At 49.5% G+C, this 12,688-nt stretch overlaps 4 protein-coding genes across 4 annotated transcripts; 2 read left to right on the forward strand and 2 right to left on the reverse strand.

Annotated features, from left to right (window-relative positions):
* Window position 1: 1 nt before the first annotated feature.
* On the forward strand, window positions 2-1,042 carry PtA15_9A506 (uncharacterized protein; the record flags this gene model as incomplete). Its single annotated transcript, XM_053172722.1, has 5 exons — window positions 2-165; window positions 251-321; window positions 398-466; window positions 533-597; window positions 824-1,042. 5 exons carry the CDS (start codon window positions 2-4, stop codon window positions 1,040-1,042), a joined length of 588 nt encoding a protein of 195 aa, XP_053023934.1.
* A 117-nt stretch (window positions 1,043-1,159) lies between these two features.
* On the reverse strand, window positions 1,160-5,025 carry PtA15_9A507 (uncharacterized protein; the record flags this gene model as incomplete). Its single annotated transcript, XM_053172723.1, has 8 exons — window positions 1,160-1,529; window positions 1,618-3,113; window positions 3,191-3,667; window positions 3,747-3,893; window positions 4,023-4,316; window positions 4,381-4,563; window positions 4,648-4,775; window positions 4,932-5,025. 8 exons carry the CDS (start codon window positions 5,023-5,025, stop codon window positions 1,160-1,162), a joined length of 3,189 nt encoding a protein of 1,062 aa, XP_053023935.1.
* A 533-nt stretch (window positions 5,026-5,558) lies between these two features.
* PtA15_9A508 (uncharacterized protein) lies at window positions 5,559-5,981 on the forward strand (the record flags this gene model as incomplete). The annotated part of the gene is made up of 1 exon (XM_053172724.1): window positions 5,559-5,981. The coding sequence occupies one exon, from the start codon at window positions 5,559-5,561 to the stop codon at window positions 5,979-5,981; it is 423 nt and encodes a 140-aa protein (XP_053023936.1).
* A 5,259-nt stretch (window positions 5,982-11,240) lies between these two features.
* On the reverse strand, window positions 11,241-12,508 carry PtA15_9A509 (uncharacterized protein; the record flags this gene model as incomplete). The annotated part of the gene is made up of 4 exons (XM_053172725.1): window positions 11,241-11,597; window positions 11,657-11,756; window positions 11,818-12,281; window positions 12,353-12,508. 4 exons carry the CDS (start codon window positions 12,506-12,508, stop codon window positions 11,241-11,243), a joined length of 1,077 nt encoding a protein of 358 aa, XP_053023937.1.
* Between the last annotated feature and the right edge of the window lie 180 nt (window positions 12,509-12,688).

Genomic DNA, 12,688 nt, shown 5'->3' on the forward strand with positions numbered 1-12,688 from the left:
GATGAACCCGGTCGCGAAGAAAGCCAAGCCGAACAGCAACGCCAGCAGCAAGAGCACGCGGAAGGCGTCGGATGCGCCCGCCGGCGACGGCCGGCAGCCAACGCTCGAGGAGTCGATCACGACGCAGCTCAAGAACCGCATGCTCGCCTCGGGCGAATGGCTCCGGTACACCCCCCCCACCCCCCACCCTCCCTGCGTAGGAAAGATACTGACTGAGTGGGCTTTGGGGTGCGGTTGGGGAAAAGAAAAGGTTGCAGAAGGCCGTGATGGCCAAGTTGCGCGGCTCGGAGTGGGAGGAAAGCTTGCGGTGCGAAGCCGAAGGTAAGCCCGGCCTGCACGGGCCCCATCCACCGAGAGAGAGAAAGAGAGTGCTGACGAGAGGGCGGGGGAACGGCAGGACGGGCGCTGCAGAAGGACGGGCCGACGCTGGCCAACCTGGTCGCCCATCTGCGCCCGATCGCCCACAGTTGAGCCGCTTCCGCCTACTTCCCTCACCCACTGACAGAAACTGATGGAGGCGGGATCGGAACAGACACGATCCCCGCGGACGTCAAGCAGGAAATCAGCGCCTGCATATCCGCATTCATCAAGGCTAACGTCGAGCAGGACGGACACGACGACGGCGACGATGACGATGACGAGGAGGACGAAGACGAAGATGCGATGGAGGAAGTGGTCTAGAATGTCCCCCCTCTCTCGAGGTCACCTTCCTTTGTATTTATACGATCTTATATCTAATCTCCTCGAATGTACACAAATTACACATGGGCAAGCAAGGCGCTACCATTCCATCAAAGCAAAAGCCTCTAATCCTTCGGGACAGGAAAGCGACGAGACCCATAGCAACCATACATCTAATGCCCACAACATTACGACTTACAGTAAGACCCAGGACTGTCCAAGCCTCTTAAGCTTTAACGACAACAATGACGACGAAATGGATACATTGCTGGATGAGAGAAAGAACGAGACGAAGACATTTGCGGAGATTATGACACTTGCTGGCCGTAGCGTCGAGAAAAAAACAAATAAGATTAGATGATTATTTTATCTAATGGTTCCACCGGGGAAAGCCAAGAGAGAGGCAAAGAGAAATAGAGGGAGAGGGAGAGAAACCGGTTGCTGCGAGTGGGATCAGGAGGCGGAGAGAAGGGAGAGATCAGGAGCGTTTAGCCTTTTTGCGGCCCTTGGCGCCTTTACAAGTCTGATGACGATGGCATTTATGAGCATGTTTATACCAAAGCGTGGGGATCTTTGAGGAAGTTCCGGAGCTCTGATCGGCGTCGACCCAGCGGCCATTGGCGGCGTCCTCCTCAGCAGAATGGCGCTGCTGGTGCAGCTGATGGTGGTTTTTCTTGACGGTGCCGCTGCCGATGATGGACGAGAAGCCGACCCACTCCTCGCATTCGTGGCACAAGCCGAGGATCTGTTGCCGGTTGGCCGTCGAGAAGCCCCGCTTGATCTCGCGGGGAGGGTAGAAGTAATGGCCGGTGGTCGAGCTGACCCCATGGAAATACTGCTTATGGTACCTGGGCACAACCAGGTCAGACGCGCATCTCCGCACTCATCACGCACAACTCGTCCACTCACCAGTACGCACTGTTCTTGAGCCTGAACCATGCTCCGCCTTCGCACATGTCGCAAAACCCTTCCTTTTTGTCGTTCTGCCCGCGACACCACATCGGCGTGTAAAGGTCCTCGTCGCAACGCAAGTCCTGCTTCCAGGGGACCATCATCTCGCCGGCCTCGTCGATGACGCCGGCGAGGTCGAGATCGGAGGGGCGGACGGAGCCGTCCAAGCCGGGCGGAAAGGACGACTGGCCCTGGCCGATCCCGCCGAACCGGCTCAGAGTGTACGTCTCATTCGACCGGCTTCCTTGCGAACATCCCCCGCCTCGCTCGGTGGTCTCTGGGCTCATCCCATCCGAGTTTTCGAACGACACGTCGCGGAAGAGGTGCTCGTCTGATCCGCCTCTCTCGTTCCCAGAGGACTCTTGCTTAGACTCCTCTGCTACGGCCATGTGAGTGAGCGAATACTGCTTCTTCATGCTCTTTCGTTTCCTCAACAGTCCGCCCCGACTATCAGCCTCTCCACGTGGCTTTTCGGGAGTACTGCTTAGATCACACTCGGCGCGCTCATGATAACCTCGGAAGGAAGAGGACGGAGATGGCTGGAGAGCTCGCTGTCCAATGTAGCTTTCGGGCCATGCAGGTGCTGTCATGATAGTCAATCTCCGAAGACGATTTTGTTGTTGGATGTACCCTTCTCGCGAGCTGAATTGCTGAAAGAGGGGGGAGTCGGCTGACGGGTCGGAGAATGATTCCGTGAAAGGGCTCGGACCTTGGGAAAAGTGCAGCAAGTCGACCTGCGGAGGGTACACGGCGGATGGCGCGTAGGGTGAGACCGACCGATGGGGCGGTACACCGAACGGAAGCTGCCCGGCTTGGCGGAAAACATTCATATATTCACTCGTGAACTGCGCCCTGTTTGCCGAAGTAAACGAGTCTAAGGAGGGAGCCAGGGTATCAGAGATCGTGGCTGCTCTGCCTCGCTGTTTGTCAACCGGCTTGATATCTGATTGACTGTTTTCAGTATCTAACTCAGAAACAGAAGCCCCGACTCCTCCGGTGGCAGATGACGGAGCTGGGTCCTGCGCCAAATTAGAGCTGCTAGATTTAGACTGGCAAGAGGGCGACTTTTGGTGAGGAGAACAAGGGGGGGCGAGAGACGGATTATGGGAAAAGGCGAGATCCCCGAAGGATGCTACCTGGTCTTCGAAATGCTGCAACGCCAGCTGGGTCCATTGGTCGGCAACCTCGTTGCCGAAACTGGCGGTTGACGGGGTAGGAACGTCGCCCGAAGTGAAGTGAGAGGCCGTGGTGGAAAAACTGTCGCTGTGGCGAGAAGAGCCCGCGCACGAGGCGGGAAAGTCGTACGGCGGCTTTAGGGAATCACAATATTGTGGTCCATCCATCCTGCCTTCCAATGAGACATGACATGGAATATTGCCGATGGAATAACGTTGGCGGGGATCCCAAGGGCGCTGCGCAACCGGTGCCACGGGTGATGGATCTGACACACGGCGCGGCTCCAGGTGGCCAGCGGGGGAATTCTGACAACAGGGTGATTGGGATAAAATCATTTAGTGCCTTATTTCCACTGAAAGCTCATACCTTTCGAGTTACTCACCGGGACGGCAAATGGGGTTCCGTAATCCAAGAAGGGTAGGCCCGAGGTGGATTCTCTGGATTGTTCACAGTGTTGCTCCAAGATGAGCTGGGTGTAGGGGTCATAAACGAGATAGGAAGGATCGGGATTCCATTCTAAGGAGGATTGAGTGTGTTCGTTAGGAGGAGCAGATATGAAATGGGCAGAGGCAGGACTGGGTTGGTTTGAGTTGACAAGGGAATGTGTAAGCGTTTGGGTGGATGTGGCTAATAAGGAAGGACTGGGTTGGAAGTCAAGACCAGCTTGTGAGGTTGATTGGATCGGGGCGAGATCCTGTGTGCTGGACGGGTACTCCCATTGCGGGAGGCCTTGGTAAAGGGGGAGGTCTGAATCCATGGGAGGCCCGCCACAAGCTGCCATCTGGACGGCTTCGTTGGCGCCGGAGGAATGGGAGCCGCCAGGAAGCAAGTATTGCTCGCCGGCCAGGGGCTCATTTTTCTAAAAAAAAAGAAAAAAGAAAAGGTGACCTGTCAGAAAACGCGTGTTTGGTGGCTGCGCCCGGTTTGGTGATACTCACAGTCGTCAAATCGGTCTGCTTGTACGGGGACTCGAGCAGCTGCTCTTGGGTTGAGGGGCTCAGACGCTCGAAGGAGCTTAGAGGATCGCCCCAGCCGGCAAGAAGACAGTACGCAGCATCGAGTGTCCGGGGAGGCTCGTTGGCCGGCTGGAGAGGGATATCGAATCCCGGGGAACAATAAGGTGGCCGGGAAGGGAGTGCGGAGACGGTTGCGCGCCGGCCGGCGGCGGCGGGGCGGCTCGGCAGGAGCTGCGGCGAGTGGATGAGCTGCGAGGCGGGACAGGGCCGAAGGGGCGAGTGGTGCTGTGGGCCAGCAGCGGGGAAGAGGTAGTCGGTCAGGAGAGCGCTGCAGTCACTCGCAGGATAGAGCGAGGACTGATCGGAGCTCGGTTGGCAGTCTTGCGGCTTAGGCAGGCATGGCCGGGCAGGGCTCAGCAGAGCCCCGAGCTCGGGGGAAGGCTCAGCCAGGCCACTGCCATGACCGAACGACGGCTGCTGCTGCTGCTCGTCTTGGAGATGAGAGGATGGCTGACTGGGCATGGCGTCAGTCATAATGGCGAGCGCGATCGACTCGGATTTGGGCCGAGTGCGGTAAGGGTGTTAGCGGCTGACAGGGAGAGAGGCGGGAAAGTACTGGATGACTCAGTTGGATTTTTTGGCTGCAGTAAGGGCGATGGCGGGTGTCTGACGGTGGCGGTGGTGTCTTATGCTCAGTTGCCCAAAGGACGGTCCGAGTGTTTGTGCGCAAGCTACGGCAGGACTGGCTGAGGAGAGCCAGGTTTCGAGGGTCGTTGGAGGCTGGCAGGGGAGAAGGACGCTGGGGATGGATTGGGGTGCGGAGTTCGCTAGGGTTGTCCCTCTATGTTTTATCATCTTTCCCTCCTCTGAGACTCCGGCTCACCTCCCCAGGTCTCTCCATCAGTTCGTTTTCAGGGATGGCTGGTTTGTAGAGCCCATTAATTGCTCCCGGCGGCGATCGCAACTGGAGTCCATAGCAGTGGGCCCTGCTCAAGCAGTGGAGTGATTGCCCTGGACCGTTTCAATTTAGACGTTGATTGAGCTCAGCTGGCTGGCCCGCCAGTTGTGGGGATCGGAAACGGACTATATGTACCGGCTTCCTTCGTCGATCGGCCCTGCTGAGGCTCACAATCACGTGGGGACTTCATCGCCTTGGCCTGAGCTCGCGATCCAGAGGAAATCCAGCGCCGGCCGCCGCCTTGTCGAAGAGGGGCGCCGAGCTATCGAGCGCCGGCCCGCAGGTTCCGTCGCCGAACGACATGGGCATTCCACACAAGCAATCCTCGAATTGCTCAACAGTGCTAACTTGCATCCTTCCTCAGTAGCATGGCGGCGATTTGTGACTCAGAGGGCACATTTGAAGGATACATCCGCTTTGTTAGCTTCAAGTGGACCTAAAGGAGAGCTATACAAAAGATGTGCAGCTGACGCTGCAGCATTTTTTTTTTATTTACTTCCCGCTATCTACGCAAATCCCACCACACAATCCTTCACAATCAGTTTACAGGGGAGACTAGCGGAGCTCTGCTAGCCCGATTCTTCGATAAGGTGGAATATTCTGGGCCAGAGGGCACTGGATCCACATCAGGGGCTACCGTCCGATTGTGCCCTACAGAGACACGACCCCATCACACCTCGTTTGGTGGCCCGGTCTCATAAACTCGTCATTGGGTCTGCCAGATTCGCACCTGCAACTCCCTCATCACACATCTAGCCAAGAGAGAAGTTGGACTTTCGACTCTCTTCATCGCTGTCTAGCTACATACAAGGCTTTTCTTGACCCTCCCCCTCCAAATGTTCGTGGTTTCTCTATCTAGAGCAGGCCAGACGGATCGCCGAGTGACCAGTCTTTCTTCCTTTGCGCCCCACACCTCCAGGGTTTCCTTCAGCAGTCCGATCTCCGAGCGAGCGAAGGACGGCACAGGCGGAAGCTCGAGCTCTCGCCGGATTATCACCTTCACCGAAGAGGATTGCCGGGGAGTCAACCAGATCAACGTCCAGGAAGCCAACCTCAATCTAAGACTGTTTGGATGGTCGCAGTCTATGAACCTCTGGATCCGCGCTAGGATGGGCTCGAAGAGGCTCCTGTTCTGGACTCTCGCTTCCGACAACGAACTGCTCCGTTATATCGTCTGCACCTGGGCTCACGACTCTCAAGAGTTCTTCTTCGCTCTCCGCCGAAATGACCGTCCTGCACCCAACACCATCAGGGTCTGAGCGCTCATCGAGTAATCCCAAATTCTAACCTCTATCTAGAAGATAACCACATCTAGGAGAAAACTATTTTTTTCTGTTTGCAAAGTGATCAAGATGAATACTTTCTTCTTCTTTTTTTGACAAATTTTACACGCTTGTTTTCCGTAACAAAAAATGCTTCCTATCTCCTATCCAGGGTAGATTTAGGCGAAATGAAAATACAGAACGATTGAATCTCAATCGATTGTTGAGTGCAAATTGAATTCCATTCGCAAGTCCCGAAAGGCTATCTTCTAGCTTATAGCTCAACCTAAGACCATCGATTGATCACAAACTCTTGAAGAGAAGTGACGATTTCTGGACTACCACAAAGTTGTATGACTGAGCCATATTCTATTATGTCAACGCTTAGAAAAACTGGGCATGCTCTCCATCGAGCTGGTATCAGCGCTAACTGTAGTAGTAGCGGAGCGTAATGCCGCTAGCACTGCGCACATTCTTTGTCAGTTGATACTAATAGCGGTATTGCCCGAACGCCACCCGTTTGCGCCGGAAACCCCGGCCGCTACGCTGCGTTGCAACTCTTGTAGCGCAAAATCGCTATTCATTCCACTCTAGCGCAGCTTAACGGCGCTAACACTTGGGAAGGGCGGCTACGCTAGCGGCCCACGGTCCAGCGGTATTAGCCCGGCGGGCTAGAAGCGCACAGCCTGTACCAGCCTGTCTGGAAGCCCACCTTGGTGAACTGCTACATATGTCGCGCAACAGATTCGCGGGGTCCCGGTCATGACTCCATGGACCATGGGGCCGGGAAGGCTCGGAAATTCCTCTGGAAGGGGACAACCTCGCAGTCGCAACGCAAGAAATGCCCAGGCACAAATATATTTCAAGCGCATTAAAGTGAATCCATTATTAAAATAATCACTTCTAACACTTTTCCATTGATCTGGTCGAAAAAGAGACTCAAAACGGCCATCCAAGAACAAAATGATTCGAAATTCTGACACCAAATAGTTTTATAAAATCAAGAGGAGGAAGGACGCTTTGATTTGGCCAGATTTGCCATGTATTTATAGATATCCTCCTCGGAATGCAGTTGATGAAAACTTGGTATGTTTTTCTTCGAAGCAATATCTTCACACCAAACTTCAAACAGTGTGAATGCAATATCATAGGCATTGTTCTTTGATAAAGCTCCTGATTCACTCAAGAATTTGATTGATATATACTTCTGGGCATCGCTAAACATCTTCTCTAATAGAACAGAATTGATAAGTGGAGATGGAATTCTAACCCAACCCAAGAGTGGCAATCTAATGGGTTTTATGCCAAACAAAAGATCCAGAAACCAAACAATCAGTTCACCTGGATTTGCTTCCATTTTCTTGCCTTGAATTGTTTCTGTAATGCTGTGTATAATATAAAGTAAATCAATTACTTGAAATATCCTACGTTCAAGGAAGTCAATTTTGGCATGTTGATTCATTGTTACATTTTCAATCCATCTCAATCCAATTAAAAACTCCTGAGGACTAGATTTATCTTGACCTTGGAAGACCGGAATAATTTCAATAGGCAATCCATCCAAGTTTATCCTTTCCTCATTGCATAAATCAAATCTACTTCTGGACAAAAAATCAGAGACAGTTTGCTTCATATTTGTCTTGACTTGAGGTGAAATGACAGGAACACCACCCCTACTTTGAAGAGTTGCTTTCATGGCATATACAATCAGGCCTCTATATGGATCATTTTTCCCTTTCAAAGAAACCAGTTCACTTGGATTTGTGTGTATCCTGTTATTTTTGAACTGGTTCCCATCAGATTGCCTTTTAATTTCACTTATTTCCGCCATTGCATCCCAATAGATTTCAGGGTTATTGCTGAGGTCTGGTAAACCTGGCTCCCCCTTTGCATTAATACTATACCAGTAAAATAATAAAGAAAGTGACAATTCAGCCTTTTCATGAAATTTGGTTGCTCCCCAGTTCCAGTTGTTCAGCACCATTGACATCTCTCTCTTGATGCTTCCAAATTGCTTTCCAGCATTTTCTGCTGATTCCCATGTGCCATAGAACAAACCAAAAAGTGGAAGACCATCTTTATTTTCTTCAAATAAGATACTCCAAAACCATTTCATCAAATTTTCCAAACTGTTTCCTGGCTGATTCCCCAAGATTTTCTTGCCTATTCCATATGAACGGGAAATTCCATGGAAAAATACTAAAGCTTCCACAATTTCTGAAAGTTTATGTTTGGTACTGCGTAATCCTCTTCCAAGGTGTTTCTTATTCCCTCTGATATCTTTCAGTTGGATTATAAATTCACTGTTTCCTTCTAGATGTGGATCATTATTCCTGGTGAGAATGAGATTGATGGGTGGGTCACTTAATTCAACTTTCTTAAAAGGCTTGCAACGGCTTAACAGTTTGTTTGTTTTCTCCACTTCCTGGTCAAATTTTGACAAAAATTCACTCATAATTGCTGAGTTATCAGTTTTTCCAAGTGAAGCCTTTGACCAAATAAACAGTTTATCCCATTTGCCATCTAACTTCATAATTTTAAACTTAACATGTTTGTAAATTGGCAACTGGGATTCATCAGTAGATTTGATAACCCTGTTGCTCTGATTTTCAACTGTTAGGAGATCTCCAATCAATTCTTCATCATTTTCAATTTTAATTTTTTTATCCTTAGATTTGCTTTGCAGGTTGATTTTGCGCTTTCCAGTCTGAGCTTCCCTTAAGTGCTTCATTGAAACTTGATATTCTTTTATCTGCAATGCATCAATTGAGCCATCAGCAAGAATCACTAATGGTTCAGATTTAACATCATGCAATTGTTGTTTTCCTGTTACACCCATGCAAAACATCTATGTTAGTGCATGGCAATATTTCAATTGATTGCAATAGGATATAATTATTCACCTTTAATTTCCTGCTTCACCTGGCCAGTTATGATTCTACTGGATTTGTTTCCTGGATGGAGTTTAGGTTTTTCAATCTGAAATTCTCTCAGGTGCGTCTTTGAAACTGGGAAATCTTTGATCTTCAAAGCCTCAGTTTTGACATCATTGAACACTGTGAATGGCTCAGATTTAACATGATCCAATTGTTTATTTACTTTCAAATCTATCCAAAAACCTATTTCAGTTCATGAACTGGGAAGCACAGTGAATTTGGATATAGCATAATTCTCAATGACTCACCTTCCTGCTTTACTTGGCCGGGTATGACTTTGCTGAATTTTGTTTCCAAGCTGATTTGGAGTTGATCACTTTGAAATTTCCTCAAGGACTCATTTGAAAACAAAAAGTCTTTGGTCTGCAAGAGATCATTTTGGTAATCTTCAAATACTGGTCATGCAGATTCAACATGATACAATTGTTAATTGAATGTTATGTACCCCCCAAAAAAACCCATCTCATTCAGAATCAATATTATTACAGATACCATGAAATTCAAATTGGGTGCTATAGATTATGATTATTCACCTTCCTTCTTCACTGGACTGGGAATGATTGACCTCAGTGTTTTGTTTTCAGTACCAACGCGTGAATTGCACCCAAATTCTTTGAACCTGCCATCATGAACTACCCATGGCCGGTGTTCCACAAAGCAGCAACATCAGGGAAATTATCAGTATCACAACACCACTATTATAAATTATACCTACAATGCGGATAGAAACCTTTGTGATTCTTATAGTATGTCATATCAAAAGGGATCCCGGGTGCGGCCCCCTCATCTAGACTTGAAAGCTGCAAGTTTTCTTTTGTGAGATATCCAATTTCATGGGGGTTGGCATTAGATACCTTATCACCAAGATCACAGGTTTCTGATGGCACAGTTCCAAGATGGTTAATTGGTGTCGGAGGAGTGCTGATTGTCATACTTGAGAAGGAGATTAGAAAGAAAGCTGTGGCAAGAAAATAAGGATGATAAGTTTTTGACATCTTGATCATGCTACTCAAGTTGGTGAGTTGAAACTGCAAGGCTCAAGCTGAAGTAGAGAAAGATTGGGAACTCGATGATTTTTCCTCTTAGCTGCTTATTAAGTTATTTACTCCTACCAATTGTATCATTACATATTTGTTTCCCTCTCTGAATGGTTCAAACAAGTTCCTGCCTCTGTATCATCCAAAATCAGCATTTTGTAATCCTTGTTGTATGGCTTGCAGCTTGAAAACCTTACTTTCAAAAAAAAAAACATGGCCCATTGGTTGTTACACCTTTAGCAATCAGAAAGAGTTTCAACCACGGACCATTCCAAATGGCCCAAATTAAAAAATAGGCAGGTTTTAACATGTTTGATATTTTCCTGTAAGCCAATGGGGCTCCACTGCTGTACTTAGAGGTAATATAGTACAGCAGCTCATTACATCTTGTGGCACAAAGAAAGAGATATATTTTTCAAACCTAAATGATTTCCTCTGGCCAGTACGTGCAGACTGTAAGAGTATCATAATCTTGTGAAGCAGGCCTGAAGGAGGAGGAAAATTTCACCAGTTGCTTCATGATGATGCCATAGATGGACACAGCGAGTTACATAGAGTCGAGCGCGTTTGCAAGCTGCAGCAGCTCTAAATTTTCTCAAATCTCAATCATGAACCCCAGCAATGTAATCCTGATTGTGATCAGAAGAGATGGACTGGATTGGATTGCTTGTCCTTGTGAGAGAGCTGATGGTCTCACTTGTCTTCCCAAATGCACAAGTCTGCCCGAGGAAGCAACACTCTTCTGATTAATTCGGTAATTCCCTTTCTTTGGTTCAGGCCAGTTAAAAGGAAAGAGGCAGGCTTTTGTTTGTGTGTGTCCGCAATTCTTCCACCTCTTCTTCCCTGGTGGCCTTGCCAAACACATCACATTAGATCTCCACATATCTCATCATCACCCCCAGTCTGGCCACTTGACCAACCAAGCCTTATTATAGATTCTAATCAACTTGAAGAGGAGTCAATCTGCGGGCTTTTTTCTTGATCATTCAAGAATGAACACCACATCCGTGAGACGCTATAGGTGGACGGATGCGCGAGGAAAAAGAAGAATATGCATACTATTACAGATGAAAGGGGCTTGACGGCCGAGACGCCGGCTTTTTTTTATAAAGCGCGATCGAGCAACATTGTGGATCCAATAACAAACACCCAGGAGATTCCTCTCTGCCGTGTCACCATGTTGGATTCCTATGATCACACAATTCACATCACCAGAAGGAACGTGTCATCAGAGTCACATGCATAGTCTGGCTCTGTGAGGATGATCGACGTGTCTATTTTGATCAAAAATCGACGAACTGCTGATCATGAAGTCTGTGTGAAGGAGGTCCGAAGCAGCGCTGATTATCGAATTTGATAGCGGACCAATCGTGATCTTCGAGGCCATCTAGGCCAGTATCTTCGAGGTTAGCCTGGATGAGCTGGTCGCATTCGAGGGAGACGGTGAGGTCGAGCTCGATGTGGGGCCCAACGGGGCGCTCGATGGCCGAGGCTGCTGCGACCAAGGAGGTGTGCAGAAGCGTCGCCGAGCGGTGGTAGGTGTACGTCGAGGCCGGATGGGTCCCGTTCGTCAGCTTCGGCGATAGGGTCGCGATCGAAGGGATCGGCAATACCCAGATTCGCTCCCGCAGTCGTTTGTGCTACTTGCCCAATAATTAGTGCTCTTTTTCATAAAAACCCAATACCTCCGTGACTCAACTCGCTCCCTGTCATCATCGATCCGATCCAAGATCTCCTTTTTCGAGAAGTCGAGTAGTTCGTTATCTAGGCCTTTATGCTCTCCATCGTCTTTACCCAAACTGCAAAAAAAAGGGCCGGGATCAGTGCTTGAGAGTTAGAGAGGGAAGAGAGGGATTATACATCTGTTTACGATTGTTTAAGATCTTGTCGATTTGTTCGAGTTGGTCGATGTTCAGGAATTGTTCGATGAGGGAGATTTGAGATTTCCAGTTCTTGATTACTTGGAGGGTACTCATGAGGTTGAGGAGGCCCTTTTTATTGAAGCTAGTGGGGACGACGATTTCGACGAGCCTAGCGATATCCTTCTTGATGAGGTAGCCGTAGTTGAACCCGGCGGATGAGGGAGCCAGGTTCCGCTGCGGCAGGGCGCGGGCAGGGTCGACGGGGATGGAGGAGGAGGGGCTGGGATAGCTGCTGGTGAGACTCAGGTTTTGGTTGAAGGCCGGCGAGGTGGTGCTGCTTCCTGCAGGCTTCGTCCGCGCCTTGTACTGGTAGTCCTGGTGGCTCGTCAGCAGGGCTGTCGAGGAGGTGAACAGGAGGCCATCGATCAGGTAGAGGATATTGATCCTTGCGTTCAAGTTCACCTACATTCAGACATCTTCGGTCAGCGTTTTCCAAGCAGTATAGCACAGGGCGAGCTCTGCGGGTTGCGTACCTTCTCGGCTTCTTCGACCAGACAGTCCCACAGATCCTCGCCATACTTGTCCTTGTGCTTGAGCAGGAATCGGATGGTTGACTGGATCGAGTTCTGAGAGGAGGTCAGTTTGCGCAGGATCGAGACTAGTTGGAGTCTGACTTGGAATCCGTCCATCGCGTCGTGGCTGAGAGCTGTATGCACTGTTGGAAATATGTTTATGTATGTATTCGGATGCGGTGGAGATGCTTTGCCGATCCCAGTGCTCCGGAATCCGGATATCGGAACCCGGAACTCGGCTGATACAGATGCGGAACCTGCAGCACCTCTCCAGATTCAGCCTTCATCCGTCGGCGG

The sequence above is a fragment of the Puccinia triticina genome, chromosome 9A (assembly GCF_026914185.1).
Source record: "Puccinia triticina chromosome 9A, complete sequence".
NCBI classification, from domain to species: Eukaryota; Fungi; Basidiomycota; class Pucciniomycetes; order Pucciniales; family Pucciniaceae; genus Puccinia; species Puccinia triticina.